This window comes from Gallinula chloropus (assembly GCF_964237585.1).
Source record: "Gallinula chloropus genome assembly, chromosome: 19".
Classification (NCBI taxonomy): domain Eukaryota; kingdom Metazoa; phylum Chordata; class Aves; order Gruiformes; family Rallidae; genus Gallinula; species Gallinula chloropus.
In genome coordinates this window covers 12,207,090-12,234,756 of record NC_140104.1, presented here as the reverse complement: position 1 = coordinate 12,234,756, position 27,667 = coordinate 12,207,090, and the positions used below count along the sequence as shown (strand labels likewise).

At 50.4% G+C, this 27,667-nt stretch overlaps 2 protein-coding genes across 2 annotated transcripts in view; one reads left to right on the top strand and one right to left on the bottom strand.

Moving 5' to 3' along the window:
• Positions 1–1,855: 1,855 nt before the first annotated feature.
• Positions 1,856–27,667, bottom strand: part of LOC311199217 (olfactory receptor 14A16-like) — a gene marked incomplete at both ends in the record, with an annotated part of 107,038 nt that continues 81,226 nt past the window's right edge. The window contains one exon of the mRNA XM_084273282.1: positions 1,856–2,637. Coding sequence (XP_084129408.1) covers positions 1,856–2,637 — 782 coding nt within the window. The remainder of the gene's footprint in view (positions 2,638–27,667) is intronic.
• Positions 21,066–22,007, top strand: LOC311199000 (olfactory receptor 14A16-like; the record flags this gene model as incomplete). Its single annotated transcript, XM_084273044.1, has 1 exon — positions 21,066–22,007. The coding sequence occupies one exon, from the start codon at positions 21,066–21,068 to the stop codon at positions 22,005–22,007; it is 942 nt and encodes a 313-aa protein (XP_084129170.1).

Genomic DNA, 27,667 nt, shown 5'->3' with positions numbered 1-27,667 from the left:
AACTGGCGAGGAGGGGGAGACAGCAGTACAGGCAGGGACATCCTGGGGTGAGAACAAATTGGGGAAAGTGGTTAGGTGCCTGCAGCCTGCAGGGAAACAGGCACAGGTGTGGGGCAGTGGTGCAGAAGGTCAAGGGTGTTGGCCAGGATGAAAGGGCCTGATAGAAACAAGGTCTTTTCCCCCTTGGCAATGGCTGATGTCCCTGCAGAGGCCTCAGAAGAGACACATTGTCCTCGTGGCCATGGAACATCATTGCCTCGCTGAACCTAGGGACAACCTAGGGAGTCATCCATGTGTCATACCCCTGTCCTACCCTTGGCATCACACTGCCCACATCCCATGAAAGAGCCCTGAGACACAGGTGAGGGTCAGGATCTCCGTGCCCAGGGGCTGGGGATAAGCGCTTGGCATTTCTGTTTCATCAGAACAAGCCAGGGTGTCCTCAGCATCAGAGCTGCCTGCCCTGTGCCCGTGTTTGTCCTCATGGCCTCCACTTGCGAGGTGTAAGATGTTCATGGGGAGGCTTTGTCAGTAATGGCTCCCAGCAGGGCCCATGAATGCTTCAAGGTTCTTTGGACATTAGGTCTGAGTTTGACATTTTGAGAGGTTTCTTCAGTGTCCTCTTAATATCTGAGGTCCGTGGACGCAGAAGCAAATACAAAATGGGACTCATGAAAATACAGAAAGCCTTAAAAAGCATATCCTTTAAGTGCTTTTCATAAAAAATATCCAGACTTCTACAAATAATTGGATTACAGTTAGGTATTTAATGATGAACAGTTCAAAGGAATATTACAATGGAGGATATTTTCCCTTCATTGGTATTTCCTGTCATGGCTCAGTTGATAGAAGAAGTGACAGCAGCATTCTGTGATGGGTATCACTCTCCTAAGGAGATCTGGACAGGCAGGTAAAGCAGTCTCTGGAAATCCAACCCTGCATAGAGAACCTTGCTCTTCCCCAAGCCCAGCAGATCCCTCACTGGCCTCCTGGGACTCCCAACACTTTTCCTGGCACAGACAGATTTCTCTGACAACAAACAGCAGTTCAACATGACACAGTTTAATACCCATGAAACCTCTCTCCTCAGCTGCCTGCTACGGCCAAGCAGCGTGTGAAGGGGGTCAGCTTTCAGAGGAGATTCTCTCCCAGAACAGTTTTAATCAGATACATAGAAAGGTCATTTATCAACACACTGACCTCCTGACAGAACCGTTCATTAGACTTCTGAGAGATGGGACATTTTCATGCTCTCTGGAGCTCAAAGCAGAAACCAGAGAGGTGAGCTGCAGCTGAATAAACAAAGAGCAACTGGAGGTGGAATCCTGTGAACAAGGTGAAGTGCATACATCCAGCCAGTCTGATGAAAAGATGTACTTAGGCATGTCTGTGCAATCAGGAGAGGTGGAAACAGCTGAATGACTAGGGAGATGAAAGAGACACACTGGAGGTAATGCAGGTATAGGTGAGTATGTCTTCTGCTGCTGTGGGTGCCAATACTGGAAATTCCTGCTCTGTGCAGGTGGGAAGTCACTGCCATTCCAGACATATGATTCAGCTGATGAAAATTTGCTTGTAAATTATTTCTAAATGTATGGGGAAAAAAAGAAAGGAAAAATTGTAGCCCTTTGGAGGCAGATATGATGCAGAGAGCACAGCTCGTCATTACGCGGCATCTGGGTCACACAAGACCAGAAGGTGCTGCATTAGAAATGGGATGAACATGAAACATGCTTTTACATGATAGTCAAAATGGAAGGAAAAACAACCAACAACTAAGAATACTACAGACTACAGCTGGTCATAATGAGTTCCATGGCCAGTGATATGCAGAATATGATCAGTTTATTGTTTCTTAGAAACATCCAGTCATCAGTTTCCACACGGCATCCTTGAGCTCCTGGTTCCTCATGCTGTAGATGAGGGGGTTCACTGCTGGTGGAACCACTGTGTACATAAATGCCAATACCATGTCCAAAAATAGGGAGGAGATGGAGGGGGGCTTCAGGTGGGCAAACACAACAGTGCTGACAAAAAGGGAGACCACGGCCATGTGAGGGAGGCAGGTGGAAAAGGCTTTGTGCCGTCCCTGCTGTGAGGGAATCCTCAGCACAGCCCTGAAGATCTGCACATAGGACACCACGATGAACACAAAACACCCAAAAACTAGACAGGAACTGACCACAATGGCTCCAATTTCCCTGAGGTAGGCATGTGAGCAGGAGAGCTTGAGGATCTGGGGGATTTCACAGAAGAACTGGTCAACAGCGTTGCCATGGCAGAGGGGAAGGGAAAATGTATTGGCTGTATGCAGTAAAGCATTGAGGAACCCACTGCCCCAGGCAGCTGCTGCCATGTGGACACAAGCTCTGCTGCCCAGGAGGGTCCCGTAGTGCAGGGGGTGGCAGATGGCAACGTAGCGGTTATAGGCCATGATGGTGAGGAGAGAATACTCTGTAGAGATTGAAAAGAAAAAGAAAAAGATTTGAGCCATACATCCTGTGTAGGAAATGGCCCTAGTGTCCCACAAGGAATTGGCCAAGGATTTGGGAACAGTGGTGGAGATGCAGCCAAGGTCAGTAACAGCGAGGTTGAGGAGGAAGAAGTACATGGGGGTGTGGAGGTGGTGGTCACAGGCTATGGTGATGATGATGAGGCCATTGCCCAGGAGAGTAGCCAGGTAGATGCCCAGGAAGAGCCAGAAGTGCAGGAGCTGCAGCTCCCGTGTGTCTGGAGGAACTGGCTGATGGAGCTGCTGTTGGACATCTGCTGCTGTCAAGTGTGGAGACCTGTCCAAGGAGGAAAAGGCAAAGAGAAATTAGGGAATCTTTCCTTGAGGAAAATCCCTTCCACTACTTATGGAATGCCCTCAGGTTGACTCTCTGTATTCAGGGAGAATTTTGTCAGGTCCCTTTTGGGAGGTCTGCTTTGTGCTGGCTTGATTCTACCACTGCTGGAAAGAGGGAAGTCCTACATATTGGGGTCCTGAAGTGAGGGTCATCTCAAGGTCAGCCCCACCAATGGACATGCCCAGAGCTCCAGGTAACCAGGAGACAAAGGCAGTAAGGACAGGAGAGGAAACAGGGAGAAATGCTCCAGCCCAGGCGGGAAGTACAGGGACAGACAGACAGGTACTCGGGGGTTTTTCCTCTCTGTGGGTTGGGCTGCCAAGGAGAAGGCTCAGCCTGAAACCCTGGCACTCTGTGTGCAGAGTCTGTGCTGGGTGACAGAAACCAGGAGGTCGGTGAGGGAAGGGGTCTGCACTGTTGGGGATGTCAGAGAGGTACCAAATCGCCACTGCCAGGGCATTTATGGGAGCAGCTTCTTCTCCCTCCCTGACAATGTCTCTGCTGCCTGGAGATGACCCTGAAGATGCTTCTCTTTGCCCATGTCACCTCCTGCTCTGTGCTCACAGACCTCATCCAAACTGCCCTGTGCTCAGCTCTGCTCTGCAGATCCCTCCTGGCATCAGGGCACTGCCCTGGGAACCTCTGTGTGTGCAGGGCTCAGGAGAAGCTCAGACAAGTCTTAATGACCAATGAGTTTGCACAGCCTGCTGCAAAGTTATTAATAAAAGCTCAGCTCCCACTTCCCACCCAGTCACCAGGAGCAGAAAATACAAAGCAAAGTCTCTTTACCTTTCTCCTGCAGTGAGCTCTCAGCATCCATCAGCTCTCTCAGCCTCACAGGTCTCCCCTCAGTGCCTACAGGCAGTGTCCCCAGCCCTGTGTGCTTGGCAGAGGAGCTGCTCCTGGGCAGAGCTGTCTCTGCAGCACTGCTGGGTTGCCATGAGCTCCTTCCATCCCAGGAGCCTGGCCCAGCTCAGCAGAAGACCAGTTCTTGTAGGCTCCCTCTTGGTGTCTCAGGCCTCATGGGGATCATTCTATGACCTCATCTCTGAGATCATTCTACCTGGGAGCAGATTGATCAGGACAGGGAGATATCATGCAGGGAGAAAGCACAGGAGGAGGCCATGCAGCTGTTACTCTCACTGGCAATACAGACTTGACACCAACAATAAAATCAATCTAATTCATTAGTCAATCCAAATAGAGCAGAGGAATGAGAACAAAACCTAAAGAAATGAAATTTTAAACACCCACCTACGACCCTCCCTTCATATCCCAGGGTCCACTTCACTCTTTAACTCTCTCTTCTCTCTGAGTGAGTGGCACTGGGGGACAGGGAATGGGGGTTGGGGTCTGTTCATCACACATCATCTCAGCTGCTCCTTCCTGGTCAGGGGGAGGGTTCCTCACAGTCTCCCCATGTTCCAGCATTGGGTTCCACCCACAGGAGACAGTCCTCCATGAACCCCTCCAACGTGAGTCCTTCCCAAATGGCTTCAAATCATCACCAACTTCTCCAGGGTGGGTCACTTTAGTGGGGTGCCGTCCTTCAGCAACAGACTGCCCCAGCGTGGGTCCTCCAAAGCCCTGCCAGCTAACCTGCTGCAGCACAGGCTTCCTATGAGGTCACAGCCTCCTTCAGTGTCCTCACATGCTCAACATTGGGGACTTCTACAGGCTGCAGGTAGAATCACTGTTCCACATCATCCAACATGGGCTGCGGGGTACAGCCTCAGTCATCATGGTCTTCTCCACAGGCTGCAGGGGAATCTCTGCAGTGAGGCTTGGAGGACCTTCTCCCCCTACATCACCGACCTTGTTCTCTGCAAATTCCCTTACTCTTTCTCACTCCTTTGTCTGGTGGCAAAAAGCAGCTGCTGGTTTTTATTTCCCTTCTTAAAAATACTGTCCCAGCATTGTGATTCACAGTGCTCTGATCCCCACAGCCAATACATTGTCACTGCGCCTCTGCAAGGGCAATGCCTGTGACCAGTTCTTCTGAGAAATCTCCCAGATCCTCAAGCTCTCTCACTCATGGTCCTACCTCAGTGAAATTGTCATCAGAGCATGTCTAGCTTTTGGGTGTTTTGTGTTCATTGTGGTGTCCTATGTGCAGATCTTCAGGGCTGTGCTGAGGATCCCCTCGCAGCAGGGATGGCACAAAGCCTTTTCCACCTGCCTTCCTCACCTGGCCGTGGTCTCCCTGTTCCTCATCACTGCTGTGTTCACCTACCTGAAGCTTCTCTCCATCATTTGCACCTGGTAGTGACAGTTTTTAGTCAGTGGTTCCTCCAGAATTAAAATTTCCCATCTACAGCATGAGGAACCAGGAGCTCAATGATGCTGTTTGGAAAGTGATGACTGGATGTCTCGAAGCAGCAACAAACTGCTCACTCTGCGTATCACTGGCCATGTAACTCATGTTAGGACCAGTCTGTATTTAGTAGGGGTTTTAGCTGTTGGGTTTGGGTTTTGTTTTCCCCCTCCTAGTTTGTCTAAGCTTTAATAACACGGACCACCTTCATCCCATTGCTAATGCAGTATCTCCTGGTCTTGTGTGACCCAAACACTGCGCAATGATGAGCTGTGCTCAAATTCCATCATGTCTGCCTGGAAAGGGGCACAACATTTTCTTCTTTCCCACCCCCCCCCCCGACATTTATAAAAGCTTTACAAGCACATTTCCAACAGCAGAACCACTCAACTATGTTTCTGAAATGACAGTGCTTTCCCACCATGACAGAACAGGAATTTCCTGGAACTGTACCACAGAATCATAGAATCACTTGGGTTGGACGAGGCCTTTATGATCATTGAGTCCAACCAAAGCCAACCCCTGCCTAGTCCACCTTTAGGCCATGTCCTCAAGCACAACATCTATAGGAACCTTTTAATTCCCTCCAGGGATGGTGACTCCACCACTTTCCTGGGCAGCCTGTTCCAATACTTGACTAATGTTTCAGTAATGAAATTCTTCCTGATATCCAACCTAAATCTCCCCTGGTGCAATTTGAGACCATTCCCTCTCATCTTGTCACTTGTTCCCTGAGAGAAGACACTGGCTCTCACCTCTCTACATTCCTCCTTGCAGGTAGTTGTAGAGAGCGGCAAGGTCTCCCCCTCAGCCTCCTTTTCTCAAGGCTAAAATGCCCCAGTTGCCTCAGCTGCTCATCATAGGAGCTCCTCATAGGATTTGTGCTTCAAATCCTCCATGAGCTCCTTTGCCCTTCTCTGGACATGCTCCAGCATCTCAGGGTCCTTGTAGTGAGGGGCCCAAAACCCGACACAGCACTTGAGGTGCGGCCTCACCAGAGCTGAGGATAATGGAACAATCACTTCCTACTCCTGCTGGTCACACTATTCCTGATCCAGGCCAGGATGCTGTGTGCCTTCTTGGCCACCTGGGCACAGTGCTGGCTCATGTCCAGCCAAGGTATCCACAGACACCCCCAGATCCTTTTCCTCCAGGGAGTCTCCAACCACTCTGACCCAGGCCTGTAGCGTTGCCTGGGGTTATTCTGATCAAAGCGCAGGACCTGGCACTTGGCCACAAGAACCCAAGAACCTCATACAATTGACCTCTGCCCATCAATCCAGCCTGTCCAGATCACTCTTCAGAGCCTACATGTCGTCCAGACAATTAATACTCCCACACAATTTGGTGTCATCTGCCAGTTTACTGAGGGTGCACTCGATCCCCTCGTCCAGATCATGAATAAAGACGTTAGAGGACAAGTCCCAGCACTGAGTCCTGGAGAATACACCTTGTGACCTGCTGCCAGCTGGATTTAACTCAGTTCACCACATCCCTTTGGGCCTGGCTGCCCAGCCAGTTTCTAACCCAGCACAGAGTGTACCCATCTAATCCATGAGCGGTTAGTTTCTGCAGAGGGGGAAATGCTGTGGGAGACAGTGATGAAGGCGTCACTGAAATCTAGGTAGACCACATCTACAGCCTTCCCCTCATCCAATAAGAACAGGTCTCCTTGTCATAGAAGGAGATCGGGTTGGTCCATCACGATTTCATAGAATCATAGAGAGAGGCAATAATATGTTTATTGATATAAAACAAAAGGGTGTAACTGTGTTTGGTAATAAACGCGACAATGATTAAGATTCGATGGTAAGGTACTCTTGATTAGTTAGTGCATAGAGAAAAGGGTCAGATGAATCTATCAGGGAGACCCTCCCATTGAGTCACGAGGTTCAGAAAGAATCCCCTTGCTTTCTGAACTCCTGCTCAGAGAGGAGCCCAGGTGCAGCTGGATTCAGTCTTAGTCCCAGACTTGGTCAACGGTTTATGTCTAAAGGATTATATGTACAATCAATCCTTTCTATTTCTTAGCTAAGGTCACAAATGTTAGTGCACTTATTCTCAACTCACTTACTGAGGATCTGTTGCAGATCTGTTGTGGCAAGGATTCTCTCGACCTCGAGGAGCAACCTTGAGAGGCGTGCCTTTCAAGGGGAGATCCTGACGTGCAGCCAGCTGTCCTCTCAGGAGAGCTCAAAGGGCTCTTGGACTGCTCACTATTTATGGAGTAAGATGATTGGCTTGTAATCATATTTACATACCACCCATATATGCCAGTGCACACTGACCAGTGTTTGGTGGGCACATTAGCATAGAAAACCCTTGGCTATTGTGTTGTTATCTGTCTTCCTCAACTCTGAGATGGATGGAGAAATCACAATCAGCACCAATGGTTATCAATCAATCCATGTAAACAGGATAAACAGGAAAACATGGGGGCAACGGGGGAAGCATACTGTCACAAGGGGCTCAGCCAGGACAAGGGAAACGCTCCCAATGGTTGGCATTTCTACCAAGACTGGCTGACCAGCAGAGAAAACTGGCTTTTCTGGGGTGCTGGGAGTGTGGGGTTTGGGGATTAAAGATGGGGGTTTAGTTGGGACATCCATTTCTTCCCCAGCAATCATTGACTTGGGGAACTGCATCCCAGAGTCGTTCTGCCCAGTGTGGCTTGTGAGCTTTTAGAAACCCTTTCAAAAGCCCATTAGTTCTCCCCACTATCCCATTAGCTTGGGGGTAACACGGGGGGTGAAATCCCCACCTGACTCCTCCTTCCTTGGCCCACTCCTGCCCCTTGGCAGCAGTGAAATGACTGCCCTCCTTTGACTGAACAGACTGGGGGTTGGCAGAAAGCAAAACCAGTTTGTCAGGGCCCACCCTGGCTGTTCTCCTGCTGCTCCTGGAAATGCCTGGGCTGGGACTAGGCCAGAAATTATTTCCACTCCCACTAATACTCTTGTTTCCCCTCCGCCTTCCCAAGGGCTCCAATAGAGTCGATTTGCCAGGCCTCCCAAAGGGTCTTTTTCTCTCTCAGCTGGAGGGGGGTCTCTTCCATGGGGTGCCGCTCTAACCGCAGGCAGCATTGTTCACAGGCCCAGAGCCAGGTGGGGCAAGCTTCCCAGTGACAGGCCACCCCCTGGCATGTGCCTCCCTGTGGGAATCCTTGGATCCTGCCTGGCCACATTTCACATGCAGCCATTCCAGGAGCCTGTCCCAATTTTCTGAGTTGGTCCTCTTTCTGCAGAGGGGCAATGCTGGCCAGTTCCTCTGAGCTGAGGGCGCTGGGCCTCGTTACCTTGGAGAAGAGGAGACTGAGGGGTGGCCTTATTCAGGTTTAGAAATAAGCAAAGGGCAATGGGTAAAGCTGGAGCAGAGTTCCATGTGAATAAAAGGAGAAACTTTCTCACTGTGAGGGTGACAGAGCACTTGGACAGGCTGCCCAGAGAAGTTGGGGAATCTCCTTCTCTGGAGACATTCAAACCCACCTGATTGTGTTCCTGTGCAGCTTAGTCTGGGTGATCCGGCTCTGGCAGGGAATATTGGACTAGATGATCTTTTGAGGTTGGTTCCAGCTCCTAACATTCTATGATTCTTGGACCTTGGATCCCCCTGCACATCTCATGGACTCCCTCTGGCCACTCAGGTTTCACCGGGTGTTGGTGTTTGACACCTCCTTCCTGGCCTCCCCCCCATTAAGTCCCATGGGAGCTGGGACCAGCAGCTCCCAGGAAGTAGGTCCCTGTTTTGTGCCCATTGGAATTGGGGCAAGAGTACACCCAGCTTCGGTGAGTTTGAGGCAGCCATGGGCCAGAGCTGCATCCCTATCCAGCCCCAGCGCTGCAAACCAAGGATGAGGGGCCAAGAGTGACTTGTCATACACCTTACCGTCCCCAAGGGGAAAGAGTCCCTTTCCTCTCCTTGCCTGGGTGTCCTGTCTGATGGGGAGACAGGGAAGGGTGATTCTTCTGCCCAGCTCTGGTTTGATCAGGAGAAAGGTCTCTGCTGGACACAAGGATTTATCCCCAGCCAAGGGTGAGAACATCAGTGAGAACTTCAGTTTCTTTCCAAGTAGTTTCCCTGGAGCTCCTGGGAGGAGCCCAGAGGGGATGAAGGGTATGATGTCTTCACCTGCTCCTCTGCTCTGAGCTCAGCTGGGCTCCTGGGATGGACAGTAGGACCTGAAGAAATATTGCAGCGCTGCAGAGAGACAGCTCTGCCCAGGAGCAGCTCCTCTGCCAAGCACACAGGGCTGGGGACACTGCCTGTAGGCACCGAGGGGAGACCTGTGAGGCTGAGAGAGCTGATGGATGCTGAGAGCTCACTGGACGAGAAATCTCCACAGCACTCTGCCTGGTATGTCTGTGGGTGCAGGGCAATGCAGGTTCCGTCCCTGGAGGGATCTCCCAAAGCTGGGACATGGGGCAGTGTGTGGGGTCTGTCAGGAGGACAGTTCTCTATAGGACCAGAAAGTGCTGCTTGGAAGGGATGCCCTTCTGCCCCATCAGAGGGACAGGGCAGGACAGCTGTCTTCTCCTGGGCATGGCTGCAGAGGTGTGAAGCAGTGTGTGCACCCAGGAGTGCCCAGTGCTGTCCTTGCGAGCAGGGTCCCTGTGCCCTGACTGTCTGTGTACTGGGGCAGACACTGCTGCTGTAAGGGTCAGCACTAAGCCTGGTTTGTGGGCTTCAATCAGGGATATAGACAGGACCTCAGGATTAAAGTAGTGACCCAGGGGAGGACAACATAAGGAACTTGTATTGTAAGAATGTGTTGCATGGGTCAGCTTTGCTCCCAGCCAGAGCTGATCCTTGAGAAATGCCAAAGAAAATATTTCTCCAAAGGCAGAGTCTTTGCTTTGACTTTTCCTCTCCTGTGGGCTGTCCTGAGTGTGGTAGATAAGAAATTATTTCTCCCCTCGAGAATATGCAGTGAAAACTTGATTCTCATGAAGATGTCAGTGCCTGGCCTGAGCCCTGTACACAGAGAGGTTCCCAGGGCAGTGCCCTGATGCCAGGAGGGGTCTGCAAAGCAGAGCTGAGCGAAGGGCAGGTTGGGTGAGATCTGTGAGCACAGAGCAGGAGGTGACATGGGCAAAGAGAAGTAGCTCCAAGGACAACTCCAGGCAGCAGGGACATTGTCAGGGAGGGAGAAGGAGCTGCTATCAGTCATGCCCTGGAAGTGGGGATTTGGTACCTCCCTGACATCCTCCTCAGTACTGACACTTTCCCTCAGTGACCCCCAGGTTTCTGCCACCCAGCACAGGCTCTACACCCAGAGTTCCAAGGTTTCAGGCTGAGTCTTCTCTTTGGCAGCCCAACCCACAGTGAGGAAAAATCCCTGAGTTGTGTCTGTTTGTCTCGGTCCTTTCAGCCTTTGCTGGAGCATTTCTTGCTGTTTCCCCTTCTGTCCTTGCTGCATTTGTCCCACCGTTACCTGGGGCTCTGGGCACGTCCATTGGTGGGTCTGGAACTGAGCTGACCCTCATCTCAGGACCACCATCTTTAGGACTGAGAACTTCCTGGGTTCTCCTGCTCGGCCGCAGGCTGCCATCCAAAATGGCCCCTAGGACCGCCCTCCTAAGGACTCTTGTGAATAGAAAGACAAAGTGAATTGAAAGAGCTTTTCCTGAAAGAAGAGTTCCATAACTTCTCATTGTGCCTTTTCATCCTTGGACAGGTCTCCTCACTTGACAGCAGCAGATGTCCAACAGCAGCTCCATCAGCCAGTTCCTCCTCCTGCCCTTTGCAGACACACGGGAGCTGCAGCTCCTGCACTTCTGCCTCTTCCTGGGCATCTACCTGGCTGCTCTCCTGGGCAATGGCCTCATCATTATCACCATAGCCTGTGACCACCACCTCCACACCCCCATGTACTTCTTCCTCCTCAACCTCTCTCTTACTGACCTTGGCTGCATCTCTACCACTGTTCCCAAATCCATGGCTAATTCCTTGTGGGACACCAGGGCCATTTCCTACACAGGATGTGTGGCTCAACTCTTTCTCTTTCTATTTTTGATCGCCACAGAGTTCTGTCTTCTCACTGTCATGGCCTATGACCGCTACGTTGCCATCTGCCACCCCCTGCACTACGGGACCCTCCTGGGCAGCAGAGCTTGTGTCCACATGGCAGCAGCTGCCTGGGCCAGTGGGTTTCTCTATTCCATGTTGCACACAATCAATATATTTTCACTGCCTCTCTGCAAGGGCAATGCTGTTGACCAGTTCTTCTGTGAAATCCCCCCGATCCTCAAGCTCTCCTGCTCAGATTCCTACCTCAGGGAAATTGGCTTCCTTGTGGTTGGTGCCTGTTTATGTTTTGGATGTTTTGTGTTCATCGTGGTGTCCTATGTGCAGATCTTCAGGGCTGTGCTGAGGATCCCCTTGCAGCAGGGACGGTACAAAGCCTTTTCCACCTGCCTCCCTCACCTGGCTGTGATCTCCCTGTTTGTCAGCACTGGAGTGTTTGCCTACCTGAAGCCTTCCTTCCTCTCCTCCTTCTTTCTTGACCTGGTATTGGCATTTCTGTACTCAGTGTTTTCACCAGTAGTGAACCCCCTCATCTACAGCATGAGGAACCAGGAGCTCAAGGATGCCATGTGGAAACTGATGACTGGATGTTCTAAGCAGCAATAAACTGCTCATATCAACAACAATGTAGTCTCTATTTAGTAGGTTTTAATTTTTGCAAGTATTTTTCCTTTTTAGATTGTCTATGTTATAATTAAATGGTGCACATTAGTCCTATTCCTAACCCAGTATCTCTAAGTGTTCTCTGCTTCAGACACTACGAAATGACAAAGTATGCACACTTTGCAGCATGTCAGCCTCCAAAGGGACACAATTTTTCCTTCTTTCTTTTTTTTTTTTTTTTTTTTTTTTTTTTTTTTTTTTTTTCTAATTTACAAGCACCTCTTCATCCTCTGAATCACTCCTCTGCTTGTCTGGAATGGCAATGCTTTCCCACCAGCACAGAATGGGAATTTCCAGGATTGGTATCCAGGACAGCAGAAGAAATACTCACCTTCCATTGTACCTGTCTTACCACTAGTTTGTCTCTTTCACCTCCCACATCATGCAGGTCCTTCCATCTCTACTGATGATGCGGCCATGCCTAAGGACAGGTTTTCAGCTGACCAGATGGACAGATCCTCACTGAATTCCATCTCAGATTGCTTTTTGGTCTTTCAGATGCTGCTCAGTCTGTTGTTCCTGCTTTTAGACTCTGAGAGTTGGAGAATGTCCCATATTTCAGAAGTCTAATGAACTGAACTGTCAGGAGGTCAGTGTGTTGATAAGTGACCTTTCCATGTACCTGATTAAATCTGTTCTGGGAGAGAATCTCCTCTGAACGCTGACCCCCTTCACACGCTGCTTGGCCGTAGCAGCAGCTGAGGAGAGAGATTTCTTGGTTATTAAACTGCATCATGTTTAACTGCTGTTTGTTGCCAGAGAAATCTGTCTGTGCCTGTGAGCACAGATGATATGAGGAAAAGAGTTGGCAGTCTCAGGAGGCCAGCGAGGGAACTGCTGGGCTTGGGGAAGAGCAAGGTTCTCTAGACAGGGTTGGATCTCAAGAGACTGCTTTTCCTGCCTGTCAAGATCTCCTTAGGAGACAGATATCCATCACAGAATGCTGCTGTCACTGCTTCTATCAACTGAGCCATGACAGAAAATACCCGTGACTGAAAAAAAGGTCCTTCAGGAAAATTCCTTTGAAATCTTCGTCACTAAGGACCTAACTAACATCCAAATAGTTGTAAAAAGCTGATTTTTTTAATGAAAATGAGTTGGAGAGACATGCTTGTAAGGGCTTTCTGGATGATTAATGAGCCCCATGGTGCCTTTTCTTCTGAGTCCACAGACCTCAGCTACCACACGGAGAGTGAAGAATCCTCTCAAGAAGTCCGAGTCAGGAGTAATGCCCAAAGTACCTTGAAGCCTTAACAGGCCACATTGGGAGCCATTACTGACAAAGGCTCCTCATGGGCTCGTTAGAGCAGACAACTGGAGGGCATGAGGACAAACACAGGCAAAGCGCAGGCAGCTCTGATGCTGAGGACACCCTGGCTTGTTCTGATGAAACAGAAATGCCAAGTGCTGACCCCAGCTCCTGGGAAGCAAGATTCTGGCCCTCACCTGTGGCACCCTCCTTAGGTGTGTGATGCCAAGGGAAGGACAGGCCTATGACACATGTGGCCTCCCCTGCAGTGGGTGCAAAGAGGAAATGATGCCCCATGCCTATGAGGACAATATGGCTCCTCTGAAGCCTTTGTGTCAGGGACATCAGACATAACCAAGGGGGCAAAGACCTTGTTTCTATCAGGGCATTTCAACCTGGCCACCACCCTTTGCCATCTTCACCACAGCCCATCCCACCCTGCCCCACGCCTGTGCCTGTTTCCCTGCAGGCTGTAGGAACCAAATGCACTTCCTCACCTCATTCTCCCCCCACCATGTCCCTGCCTGTACTGCTGTCTCTCCCTCCAAACACAAAGCCACCAGCTCAGCCAGGTTTCCTCCAAGGGATTTCTTGATCCACAGCACTACCTGAAGGTCAGAATGACATTTCTTTATCGTCATGTCCACTCTCTGACCTCCAAAGCTGTGGTTTCACATGGATTTCCTTTCTTATTTCTACATAGCACAAAGATGGCTTCCCTCAGCACTCCACCGGCCCCTACAAAGAAAATTTACTTTGTCTTGGCTGAAACCAGGCCACCTTTGCAGACAAAAAGTGCAAGACAATGGTGGGCTCACTCCTGTAGTCACACAGTATGGACAAGCCCGTTGGTCAGCTCTGGTCAGCTGGGGCTGTTCTGTCCCCTTCCAGGTACTTGTGCACTCCCAGTTGACTCATTTCTGGAGCAGAATTAGACAAAAGCCCTTGATGCTGTGCAAGCCCTGCTCAGCAAGCAACAAACAGGTTTATTCAGACTCTTTTGGTTACAAATCCAAACCACAGAACTCTAGGGGCTGCCAGCATGAGAATTCATTCCAGTCCAGCCAAAATATGGTCAGGAGGAGAAGATCTCTCTGGTTTAAAATATTCTCAAAATTCCTGTTCATCAAACTCCCAGAGTTTCTCAAGGTCTGTTTGAAGTGAAGTGCCATTTTCTTAGCAGTTCACATCTCCTTGCAGGTGGCTCTTCAAAGTTGTGGTGCATTAAAAAAAATGACAGCAAGAGGTGTCAAAGAACCTGGGACTCTATTGCTGGATGTTTGGCATCTTCAAAGGTCAATTATGGTAGAGCCTGAAAATGACATCAGGCATTGCTAGGACCATTCCCATGGCTGGGAATGCCCTGAGATCCAAGTGTAATGGTGCTTCTAGTGTGGTACCTGGGGAGATTTCAGGCCAGGAACATCTTTCAGCCCTCACACCTTCTGTTTTGGTGGTGTAGTTGTACATTCAGAAGTTATGAATGTGGATGCTGGCAGAGCCAGAAAATGACATCCAGCACTGTTAGGATGATTCCCTTGGCTGGGAATGCCCTGAGCCTCAAGGTTACTTGGGCTGCTTGTGGGCTACCTGGGGAGGTTTCTGGCCCAGAACATCTTTCATCTCTCCCACCTTTTGTTTGGGAAATACTGCTGGACCATTAGCATGTTTGAAGGTGGACACTGGTAGATCCCAAAAATGACGTCAGGCAGCGTTAGGACGGTTCCCTTGGAAAGGACAGTCCTGACCCACAAGGATACTGGGGCTTCTTGTCTGTTCCCTGAGGTGATTTCAGGCCAGGAACAGCTTTCATCCCTCACAGCTTTTCTTTGCGTGCTATTACTCTGCATTTTACATGTTCAAAGTCAGATGCTGGTAGAATCCAAAAATGACAGCAGGTACTTTTAGGATTGACCCTTTAAAAACAAAGCCCTGAGGCCCAAATTTCTTGGGGCTGCCAGTGTGCAACCTGAGGAGGTTTCAGGCCAGGAACATGTGTCATCCCTCTCACCTTTTGCTTGGAATGTACTGCTCTATGGTTAACAGGTTGAAAGGTGGAGGGTGGTATAGCTGGAAAGTATAGCACCATATTGCTCCCATAATTTTCCTCTTCCCCCACCCAGATCCCCCCATATCCACCCCCAGAACCCTCCTTCAAAATCCCTATGTCCCCTCCCAGCACCTGTGATTGCTCATCCACTCACACCTTAAACCCTACCTCAGCCCGCCCTTAACCCTCTGTGGTGGTTTGGCCCTGGCTAAAGGCCAAATGCCCACCAAGCTGCTCTGTCAATCCCCTTTTCAGCCAGAAAGTGGAGAAAATATATATCAGGAGGCTTAGGACTTGAGATAAGGACAGAGGGATCACTTTCCAATTAGAACAATGGGCAAAACAGACTCAACACAGAATAAAAGAAAGAAAGAAAAGTGATTTATTACTACCACAACTACACACTGAGTGAACCAGAGTCGGGTAATGAGAAGCACAGCCAGGTCTTAAAGCACCTTCCCCCCGTCCCTTTCTTCTTAGCAGAGTTAAACTCCATCTCAATTTTACTCCCTTCTTCCCCCACCCAACATGGCGTGGGGAGGGGCAGGGAATGGGGAGTGGGGTTCTGGAGGTTCCTCACAAGCTGCTTTCCTTGCCCAGGTCTTAACACTTTGTCTTCCCCCACCCCCACCCCCACCCCCCCCCTCCTTTCTTCACACACTTGACTTTAATCATCAATTCGCTCCCTTCTTTCCTCCATGGCAGCACAGGGAGGGTCAGGGAATGGGGGTTTGCAGTCCATTCCTCCCAAGTTCTCTTCCATCTTAGCTCAGGGGGGTGCTCCACACACACCCCCTTCCCCTGCTGCACCGTGGGGTCCCTCCCACACAAGTCATATCCACAAACTTCTGCAGTGTGAGTCCTCTCTACCGAGGAATCATCTCCTCACCACAGGCCTCTCAGCAGGACTCCCTTCCATGGGTGCTGATGTTCAGGCCCAGACTCCCCTGGCCTGGTCCCCCACAGAGTCACAACTCCCCTGGCAAACCTGCTGCAGGGTGGGTCAGTCTGTGCACAGGCCATAGATGGTCTCTGCTCCCCGTCCTTATCCATGGGCTGTGAGGGGACACCCGCTCCACCATGGTCTTCTCCACGATCTGCAGGGGAATCTCTCTCTCTGGCACCCATGGGTGGGGATAAGGACAGTTTACTGCCAAAATCACCATGAATGTGGAACAATAATGGTTAGATACACTCACACCCAGTGCTAACACAGAGTACCTTACTGACTCAATGATAACAGAAAGCTGCCTGATAGCAAGGCCAGACCAACAGACCCACCATCCCAGCCACACTCAGACTATCCTGGAGGCAGCCAGCCAGCTCCTCCCCAACCAGCTGCATTTATGGGGAAGTGGTGTCAGGGGCTGTGGGAAACAGCCTGGGCTAACTCAGCTCAACTGGGCTAACTCAGAACACCTGACATGGCTGATTGGGGAGGTTAACCCTGGCCTGGCCAGAACCAGGCAGGACAGTTGAACAATTAATGGGTTGACACCCAGGGAAGATACAAGGATTTCCACACCTGAAGGTCCAATCACACACACTACGACCAACAAAACCTCCATTGTTGTAGTTCCAATTCAGACAATATTCCCCCTTTTCTGGAACTGGGGTTTTCCATGGGATTGCTTCCTCATTCCAATAGAATTAATCATTACCAAAGGTTATGTCACTTAGATCACTCAGGAGCCATTTAGGGGATACTGTTTCAAAGTCCATGGCCAGTCTTTAAATCCTGAAGGGCTCCCACATCCCCAACCATTTGTCAGGTTAAAAGCGTTGGGCACCTGCTGGCCTAAAGTTATAAATCCATTTTGCCACCCCAGGCTGAAGAGGGGGGCACAAACGTTACCCCAGATATAATAGGTGGTGAGAATGGTCGACTAAAACAATGTTTGTGATAGTCTGCTAAACCTCCTATAAATATTAACAAAGCAATTATTAACTAAACTATACAGACAATTAACAGCTTCATCTATTCCTTCAAGCAGGTGTCAGAGATTCTATATGGAAAAGAAAAGAAGAAAGAAGCTGGACTAGGTTCTTTTTAAGAAACCAGAAGTAGATTGTTATTAGAAGGATGGAATAATCCACCTTGTATTGACTTTGTGTTCCTTTCCATGGGCATCTTTTGCTTTCCCAGCGTATTTGTTGAGGGGCTCAGCCAGTACTTGGGGAACGGTCCCAATGGTCGGCATTTCTAGCAAGACTGGCAGACCAGGAAAGAAAATGCCTTTTCTGAGGTGCTGGGAGTGTGGGGTTTGAGGATTAAAGCTGGGGTTTGGGACAAAAGGCATTGAGTTGAGACATCCAGTTCTTCCCCAGCAATCATTGACTTGGGGAACTGCATCCCAGAGTCGTTCTGCCCAGTGTGGCTTGTGAGCTTTTAAAAACCCTTTCAAAAGCCCATTAGTTCCCCCCACTATCCCACTAGCTTAAGGGAAACACGGGGGGTGAAATCCCCACCCGACTCCTCCTTGCTTCGCCCACTCCTGCCCCTTGGCAGCAGTGAAATGACTGCCCTCCTTTGACTGAACAGACTGGGGGTTGGCAGAAAGCAAAACCAGTTTGTCAGGGCCCGCCCTGGCTGTTCTCCTGCTGCTCCTGGAAATGCCTGGGCTGGGACTAGGCCAGAAATTATTTCCACTCCCACTAATACTATTGTTTCCCCTCCACCTTCCCAAGGGCTCCAATAGAGTCGATTTGCCAGGCCTCCCAAAGGGTCTTTTTCTCTCTCAGCTGGAGGGGGGTCTCTTCCATGGGGTGCCGCTCTAACCACAGGCAGCATTGTTCACAGGCCCAGAGCCAGGTGGGGCAAGCTTCACAGTGACAGGCCACCCCCTGGCATGTGCCTCCCTGTGGGAATCCTTGGATCCTGCCTGGCCACGTTTCACATGCAGCCATTCCAGGAGCCTGTCCCAATGTCCTCTCAGCTGGTCCTCTTTCTGCAGAGGGGCAATGCTGGCCAGTTCCTCTGAGCTGAGGGTGCTGGGCCTCGTTACCTTGGAGAAGAGGAGACTGAGGGGTGGCCTTATTCGGGTCAGTGGGTAAAAGCTGGAGCAGAGCAAGTTCCATGTGAATGTCAGGAGAAACTCTTTCACTGTGAGGGTGACAGAGCCCTGGACAGACTGCCCAGGGAGGTTGTGTCGTCTTCTCCTCTGGAGACATTCAAACCCACCTGGATGTGTTCCTGTGCGGTTTAGTCTGGGTGATCCTGCTCTGGCAGGGGGTTGGACTAGATGACCTTTTGAGGTCCCTTCCAACTCCTAACATTCTGTGATTCCTTGACCTTGGATCTCCCTGCACGTCTCTTGGAGCACCTCTGGCTCCTCAGGTTTCATCAGGTGTTGGTGTTTTAACACCTGCTTCTTGACCTCCACCCCCCCATTAATTCCCATAGGAGTTGGGACCAGCAGCTCCCAGGAAGCAGGTGCCTCTTTTGTGCCCACTGGAACTGTGGGAAGAGGAATCCCAGCTTTGGTTGGATTGAGGCAGCCATGTGCCAGAGCTGCATCTCCTTTCAGCCCCAGGGCTGCAAAGGAAGGATGAGGTGCCTCTAGTCACTTGTCATACTTTTTACACTCCCCAAGGGAAAGAGTTCCCTTTCTGTCCCTGTCTGGGGGTCCTGCCTCATGTGGAGACAAGAAAAAGTGATTCTTCTGCCCAGCTCGTGTTTGATGAGGAGAAAGGACTCCGCTGGACAGAAGGATTTCTCCCTAGACTAGAGAGCAGATGGCAGGGAGGACTTCAGTGTCTTTCCAAGTTGGTTCCCTGGAGCTTCAGGAATACCTCAGAGGAGCCGAGGAGTACGTGACGCCTTCAGCTGCTCCTCTGCTGTAGCTGGGCTGGACTCCTGGGACAGTGGGAGCTGATGAAACATTACAGCACTGATGAGGGACAGCTCTGCCACAGAGTAGCTCCTCTGCCAAGCACACAGGGCTGGGGACACTGCCTGTAGGCATTAAGGGGAGACCTGAGAGGCTGAGAGAGCTGACAGATGCTGAGAGCTCACTAGTGCAGAAATATTATCAGCACTCTACCTGTGAGTATGTTCCTGGTATGTCTGTGGGTGCAGGGCAATGCAGGTTCTGTTCCTGGAGGGATCTCCTAAAGCTGGGACATGGCATAGTGTGTGGGATCTGTCAGGAGGAAAGGTTCTCCATAGGACCAGGAAGTGCTGCCTGGAAGGGATGCCCTTCTGCCCCAACAGAGGCACAGGGCAGGACAGCTGTCTTCTCCTGGGCATGGCTGAGGGGTGCCCAGGGCTGTCCTTGTGAGCAGGGTCCTTGTGACCCTGGGGTCTGTGTGCTGGGACAGGGACTTTGCTGCTGCCAGGGTCAGCACTAAGCCTGCCTGATGGGCTTTCTACAGGGATATAGACAGCACCTCTGGGTTAAAGTAGTGACCCAGGGAAGGACAATGTAGGGTCCTTCTGCTGTAAGAATGTGCTGCCTGGGTCAGCTTTGCTCCCAGCCACAGCTGATCCTTGAGAAATGCCAAAGAGAATATTTCTGCAAAGGCAGAGTCTTTGCTTTGACTTTTCCTCTCCTGTGGGCTGTGCTGAGTGTGGTAGATGAGAACTTATTTCTCCCCTTGAGAATATGCAGTGAAAACTTGATTCTCATGAAGATGTTGGAGCCTGGGCTGAGCCCTGCACACACAGAGGCTCCCTGGGGCAGTGCCCTGATGACAGGAGGGGTCTGCAGAGCAGAGCTGAGCATAGGGCAGTTTGGATGAGGTCTGTGAGCACAGAAAAGGAGGTGAGATGGGCAAAGAGAAAGAGCTGCAGGGACAGCTCCAGGCAGCAGAGACATTGTCAGGGAGGGAGGAGCTGCTCCCTGAAATGCTCTGGCACTGGGGATTTGGGACCTCCCTGACACTTTCCAACACCCACCCCCTGGTTTCTGCCACCCAGCACAGGCTCTGCAACCAGAGTTACAGGGTTTCAGGCTGAGTCTTCTCGGCAGCCCAAACAGCAGTGAGGAGAAACCCCTGAGTGCCTGTCTGTCTGTTCCTGACCCTAAAGCTTTTGCTGCAGCATTTCCTGCTGTATCCCCTCCTGTCCTTGCTGCCTTTGTGCCACCATTACCTGGGGCTTTGAGCATGTCCATTGGTGGGGCTGGCACTGAGCTGACCCTCACTTCAGGACCCCCATCTGTAGGAATGAGGTTTTCCAGGCAGCTCCTGCTGGGCTGCAGCTGCCTCCCACAATGGCACTGCTCTCCCAGGGACTCTTGTCCCCCAAAGAGGAGCCCCATCCAGGACACATCTCGGCACAGAGGCCGTGGCAATGCCACTCATCACCTGTGTGTGGACAGCTGCACTGTGCCCTGTGTGTCCCTGGCTGGGAGCGAGAAGCTGAGATCCTCCTTGGGTGGGATGAGACCGCAGGAGGGCTTTGGAGCTCTGCCCTGCGAGACTGGATTCCTCAGCTCTCTGTGGGGTCCAGTTTCTTTTGCAGGGAACAGCAGGGTGTGATCAGAGAGTGTCCAGAACAGGGCAGCTGAGAGCAGGGCTGATGGACAGAGCAACTCTCCCCACTCTGCATTCAGGGTAAGGTTTCACTGGCACTGCAGCAGCAATGTCAGGGAGTTCTGACGGAAGAAACAGTCCTCAGCTCATTTCACAGGGGATTTAGTCTGAGATCAGGCCATCCTTCTATTTACTGACTGCTGCCAGGCAGGACTGAGTTCTCCAGAGCCCACATCCAACCCTCCTCACAGCAGTGGCACGTTTAAGCCAGCACAAAGCAGACCTCCCAAAAGGGACCTGACAAAAGTCCTCCTGAATACTAAGTCAATCTCAAATGATTCTGTTAGAACTGGAAGATGTTTGCCTCAAAGAAGAGTTCCCTAACTTCTCATTTTGCCTTTTAATCATTGGAAAGGTCTCCATGCTCACAGAAAGCAGAAGATGTCCAACAGCAGCAGATCCATCAGCCAGTTCCTCCTCCTGACCTTTGCAGACACACGGGAGATGCAGCTCCTGCACTTCTGGCTCTTCCTGGGCATCTACGTGGCTGCTCTCCTGGGCAATGGCCTCATCATCATCACCATAGCCTGTGACCACCACCTCCACACCCCCATGTACTTCTTCCTCCTCAATCTCTCTGTTCTTGACTTTGGCTGCATCTCCACCACTGTTCCCAAATCCATGGCCAATTCCTTGTGGGACACCAGGGCCATTTCCTACACAGGATGTGTGGCTCAGTTCTTTTTCTTTTTAATTTTTATCTCTACGGAGTACTATATTCTCACCATCATGGCCTATGACCGCTACGTTGCCATCTGCCACCCCCTGCACTACGGGACCCTCCTGGGCAGCAGAGCTTGTGTCCACATGGCAGCAGCTGCCTGGGGCAGTGGGTTTCTCAGTGCTGTGCTGCACACAGCCAATACATTTTCCCTCCCCCTCTGCAAGGGCAATGCTGTTGACCAGTTCTTCTGTGAAATCCCCCAGATCCTCAAGCTCTCCTGCTCAGATGCCTACCTCAGGGAAACTGGACTAATTATGGTCAGTTCCTGTTTAGCTTTCGGGTGTTTTGTGTTCATTGTGGTGTCCTATGTGCAGATCTTCAGGGCTGTGCTGAGGATCCCCTCGCAGCAGGGACGGCACAAAGCCTTTTCCACCTGCCTCCCTCACCTGGCTGTGGTCTCCCTCTTTGTCAGCACTGCCATGTTTGCCTACCTGAAGCCCCCCTCCATCTCCTCCCTATTTCTGGACCTGGTAGCAGCATTTCTTTACTCGGTGTTTCCACCAGCAGTGAACCCCCTCATCTACAGCATGAGGAACCAGGAGCTGAGGGAAGCCGTGTGGAAACTGAGGCCTGTATGTTTTGAATTAGCCATGAACTGATCATCTTCGGCATATCACTGGCCATGTAGCTGTCATTAGGACCAGTCTGTATTTACTAGGGGTTTTGGTTGTTGTTTTGTCTTTTCATTAGCCTAGAGGGATGTATGGACTTCACTTGCTCAGCAGGTTTCCACCTCTTCTTGCTGTTTGGTCATTCAGGAGCTGTTCATCTTTCCAGTGTCTTCTTTGAGCTTCACAACATTTGAAAACGTCCCGTCTTTCAGATGTCTAATAAACGGTTCTCTCAGAAGTTCAGTGTGTTGATAAGTGACCTTTCTATCTATCTGAACAAAAGTTGGTTTGGAGAGAATCTCCTCTGAAAGCTGAACCCCTTCATATGCTGCAGGATGAGCATGAGCCAGCAATGTACCCTCCTGGCTAAGAAGGCCAATGGCATCCTGGGGTGTATTAGAAGGGGTGTGTTCAGTAGGTCAGACAGGTCTTTCTCCCCTTTGCCCTGGTGATACCACACCTGGAATGTTGTGTCCAGTTATGGGCTTCTCAGTTCAAGAAGGACAGAGAGCTCTTTGAAAGAGTCCGGACAGGGCCATTCTGTGGCTCTATGATTCTGTGGTACCTGCACAATGGAATGATCCTAAAAGCTCCTGTTATCATTTTCAGGCTCAACCAGTGTCCACCTTAGGAAGTGCTAAATGTGCAGGTAGGGCTCCAAAGCAAAAGATTTGAGTGCTGAAAGATGTTCCTGGCCTAAAACCTTCCTAAGTACCCAGTAGCAGTCCAAGTAACCTTAGGGCTCAGGGCTTTCCTTTCCAAGGGAACAATCCTAACATGCCTGTGGGCACTGACAGGCTCTCCCAGCATCCAACATTGAACACACTAAATGTAAAGCAGTAACCTCAAACATAACATGTGAGGTTATAAAAACTCCCCTTGTAGCCCACTAGAACCCCATTAACCTTGGGGCACAGGGTTTTCATAGACAATGCAATGGTATGACATTTGCCTGTTGTCGTTTTCCAGCTCTAAGAGTGTCCATCTTCAAAAACATTCAATGTCCAGCTGTAAGTCCCAAAGAAAAAGTTTGAGGTGTGAAAGATGTTTCTGACCTTCAACCTGCCTGGGTATCCCACTAGCAGCCCCAGTAACCCTGGGGCTCAAGGTTTTCTTTACAAAGGGAACAGTGTGATGCCATTTTGGAGCTATATCTGCATACACTGTCAAACTGCTTAATCAACAGCAAGAGATCCCTTACAAAAGTGTGAGAGATGAAAGATTCTCCTGGCCTGAAACCTGCCTAGGTAGATCACCGGCAGCTCCAGTACCTTAGGGCTCAGAGCGTTCAGAGACAAAAGAAGGGTCCTAACATTACTTGATGTCATTTCTGGCTATACCAGCGTCCACCTTTGAACCTGCTAAATGCCCAGCAATACATCCCAAACTAAAGGTGTGAGGGATGAAAGATGTTCATGGCCTTACATATCCCCAGGTATCCCAATAGCAGCTCCAGAAATATGGGGGTGAGGGCTTCTGTAGCCATGGGAGTGGATGTAACTCTGCTCAACATAATTTTCCAGATTCAACACTGTCCACCTTTGAAACTGCACAATGTCCAGCACCAGCTCCATGGCAAAAGGTGCGAGGGCAGAAAAAGGTTTCTGGCCTGAAACCTCCCCAGGTAGCCCACTAACAGCCCCAGTAACCTTGGGGCTCAGGGCATTCCGAGCCATGGGAACAGTCCTAACAATGTCATTTTCAGGCTATAACATCATTCACTTTCAAACATGCTGAACAATCAGCAATAGAGTCCCTGGTTCTTTAGCACTTATTGCTGTCATTTTGTTAGAAGCACCGTAAGTTGGAGAGCCATCAGCAAGCACATGTGAACCATTAGTGAAATGGGCCTTCCCTTCAAATGGACCTTGATGAACAGGAACATCAGGAAGATTTCCAAGCAGAAGAGATCTTCTCCTCCTGCCCATATTTTCTATGCGGCTGGAATTAATTCTCATGTTGGTGGCCCCCATAGTTCTGGTGTTTGGATTTGTAAGCCATAAAGTCTAAATAAATATGTTTGTTCCTTGCTGAGCAGTGCTTGCACAGCATTAAGGCCTTTTTTCTAGTTCTGCTGCAGAAATGAGTCAACTGGGAGTGCACAAGTGCCTGGAAGGGCACAGGAGTGAGCCCACCATTGTGTTGCACTTGTTGTCTACAAAGGTGGCCTAAATTTGTGAGGAATACATTTGACTTTCTTTCTAGCAGTCAGTGTGGTGTCACGTGTGGGTGTTCGGATGAGAGCAGTGCTGGTAACAGGGAGGCTTTAGTTGTGTCCAAGCAATCAAAGACTTTTCTGTTGTTCATACTCCACTACTAATGAGAAGGTGGGGGGGACCCAGGGAGCTGGGAAGGGACACAGCCAGGAGAGGTGACCCAAACTGCCCAAAAGAGCATATTCCTTTCAAATTGCACCATGATCAGCATAAAGGAGTGTGGTGGGGGCAGGAGAACTCTGTTCTAGGACACACGTGTTTTCGGGATGGCTGTGAGCTGTGCGGCCAGAGCTGTGGGGTTCAGTGAGAAACTGCACTGTGCATCACCTGTTGTGTGTATTTTGCTACAAAGTCCTGTTGTTGTTGTTTCTCTCTCTTCTGTCCCAGTAAACTGTCCTTATCCCAGCCCACAAGGTTTAGGGCTTTTTGGTTTCCTTTTCCCATCCTTTCCCCCCACCCCCAATCCCCCTACACACACCCCCTCTTAGAGAGAGAGCGGCTGCGTGGTGCTCGGCTCTGGGCTGGGGTGAAACCATGAGAAAAGGTTCCAGCATAACACCCCCACATCAAGGCAGCTCAGACATGATGGGTGGAGAACCAGCCACAAGGAGAAGAATTTGGGCCTTGCAGGGGCTGCCATAGCAGTCAGAGGTGCTGAACAGGGATGTGGCCATGAGCGCATTGGGCTGCACTGGGAGGAGCGTGGCTGCACAGACAAGGGCCTTTCTGGTCCATCTGGCCTCAGCACTGGTGATGCCACCTCTGGAGCAGTCAGTCCCAGTGTGGGGCTTCCCAGTCTGTAGGAATGAGGAGGAACATGTTTGTGGTCAGGGAAAGTCTGCCAAGAGACCTGGGCTTCTTTAGCCTGGGGAAGGGGAGACTGGGGGAAGCCCTTGTTGTGCTATGTGAAAAGAACAGAAGAAAGGAAGTCCATGTGAACTGATGGCTCTAAAGGCCAGGGTGGACATGAGGATAAAGAAATGTCATTCTGAGGGTAGTGCTGTGGTGCAAGCAGTCACTGGGAGGAAGTGTGGATGAGCTGGTGGCTTTGTGCTTGTGGGAACAGCTGGCGAGGAGGGAGAGACAGCAGTACAGGCAGGGACATTGTTAGGTGACAATGAGGTGGGAAAGAGTGTTGCATCCCTGCAGCCTACAAAGAACCAGGTACTGTGGTGAGGCCATGTGGGATGGGCGGTGGTGCAGATGGCCAGGATGAAAGGGCCTGATAGAAATGAGATCTTTGCCACCTTGGCTGTGGCTGATGTCCCTGCCACAGAGGTCTCAGGGAAGACACATTATCCTCATGGCCATGGAGCATGGCTGACCCCTTGCACCCACCCCAGGGGAGGCCACCATGTGTCATACCCCTCTCCTTCCCTTGGTGTCACACTCCCCACATCCCAAGGAAGAGCCCTGAGACACAGTTGAGGGTCAGGATCTCCCTGCCCAGGGGATAGGGGTCAGCACTTGGCATTTCTGCTTCATCAGACCAAGCCAGGGTGTCCTCAGCATCAGAGCTGCTTGCGCTTTGCCTGTGTTTGTCCTCATGGCCTCCAGTTGTCTGCTCTAACGAGCCCCTAGGGGAGGCTTTTTTAGTAATGGCTCCCAGTGGGGCCTGATAGTGTTTCAAGGTACTTTGGGCATTACTTCTGGCTTGGACTTCTTGAGAGATTTCATCATTCTCCACTTGGTATCTGAGGTCTGTGGACTCAGAAGAAAAGACACCATGGGGCTCATTAACATCCAGAAAGCCCTTACAAGCATGGCTCTTCAAGTCACTTTCATTTAAAAAAACTCAAAACTCGTACAACTAATTGGATTTCAGTTAGGTCCTTAGTGATGAAGATTTCAAAGGAATTTCCCATGAAGGACCTTTTTCCAGTCACAGGTATTTTCTGGCATGGCTCAGTCTATAGAAGAAGTGACAGCAGCATTCTGTGATGGGTATGGGTCTGCTAAGGAGATCTGGACAGGCAGGAAAAGCAGTCTCTTGAGATCCAACCCTGAATGGAGAATCTTGCTCTTTCCCAAGCCCAGCAGGTCCCTCACTGGCCTCCTGGGACTCCCAGCACTTTTCCTGGCATCATCTGTCCTCACAGGCACAGACAGATTTCTCTGACAACAAACAGCAGTTCAACATGAACCAGTTTAATACCCATGAAATCTCTCTCCTCAGCTGCTGCTACGGCCAAGCAGCATGTGAAGGGGGTCAGCTTTACTGTGGCTCCCAGTGCACAACCTGGGGAGGTTTAGGTGCTCTTGGTGGACATTTTGCATTCTTGAAACTTGACGCTGCTGGAGCCGGAAGATTATGTCAGACACTTGTAAGGACTGTTCCCTTTGACAAGGACAGTCCTGAGCTCCAAGATTACTGGGGCTGCTAATGGGATGTCTGAGTAGGTTTCAGGCCAGGAACAGCTTTAATCACTCGCTCCTTTTGGTTTGGTGCTATTGGTGGACATTCAGCACATTTGAAGTTGGATGCTGATAGAGACTGAAAATGACATCTGGCAATATTAAGATCGTTCCCTCAGCAACAAAAGCTCTGAGCCTCATGGTTACTGGGGCTGCTTTTGGGCTACCTGGGGAGTTTTCAGACTCCCAAGATATTTCAGCCCTCAAACCTTTTGTTGTGGAGCTATTGCTGGGCATTTTGCGTCTTTGAATGTGGACGCTGGTAGAGCTGGAAAATGATGTCTGGTGTTATAAGACAATTCCCATAGCCAGGAATGCCCTTTGCCCAAAGTTTACAAGAGCTGCTTGTTGGCTAACTGGTAAGGTTTCAGCCCAGGAACATCTTTCAGCCTTCACAGAACTATTTGGGAGCTATTGATGTTTAGAATTTTCAAAGGCGGAACCTAGTAGAGCCACAAAAATTGTGTGGGGCAATCGTAGGACTGTTCCCCTGGCTAGGAAAGCCCTGATCCCCAAAGATACTGGGGCTACTAGTGGGCTACCTGGGGAGGTTTCTAGAAAGGAAATTTTTTCAGCCCTTGCAACTTTTCTTTGCAACCTACAATAATGGTGGGGGATTCTCCCTGGTAATCCTTTTGTTATTAATTCTATAAATTCATTAATAACAAAAGGAGGGCCAGGGAGAATCTCCCACCTTCACTGGATCGGGGGGAACCACTGTGATGGAGGATGAAGAAAAGGCTGATGTACTTTGCCTAAGTCCTTAGTAGTAACACCATTGGTCCCCTGATACCCAGACCCTTGAGTGGAAAGATGGGGATGGGAAGTGGACTGAAGTCCCCATCATCCATGGGGAACTGGTTACTGACCTCCTCAGCTGCTTAGATCCATACAAGTTGATGGGTCTGGATGGGAAACACCCCAAGGTACTGAGGGAGCTGGTGGATTTCCTCCCCAAACCACTTTCCCTTAGTTACCAGCAGTCTTGACTGACCGTGGTGTTTCCACCTGGCTGGA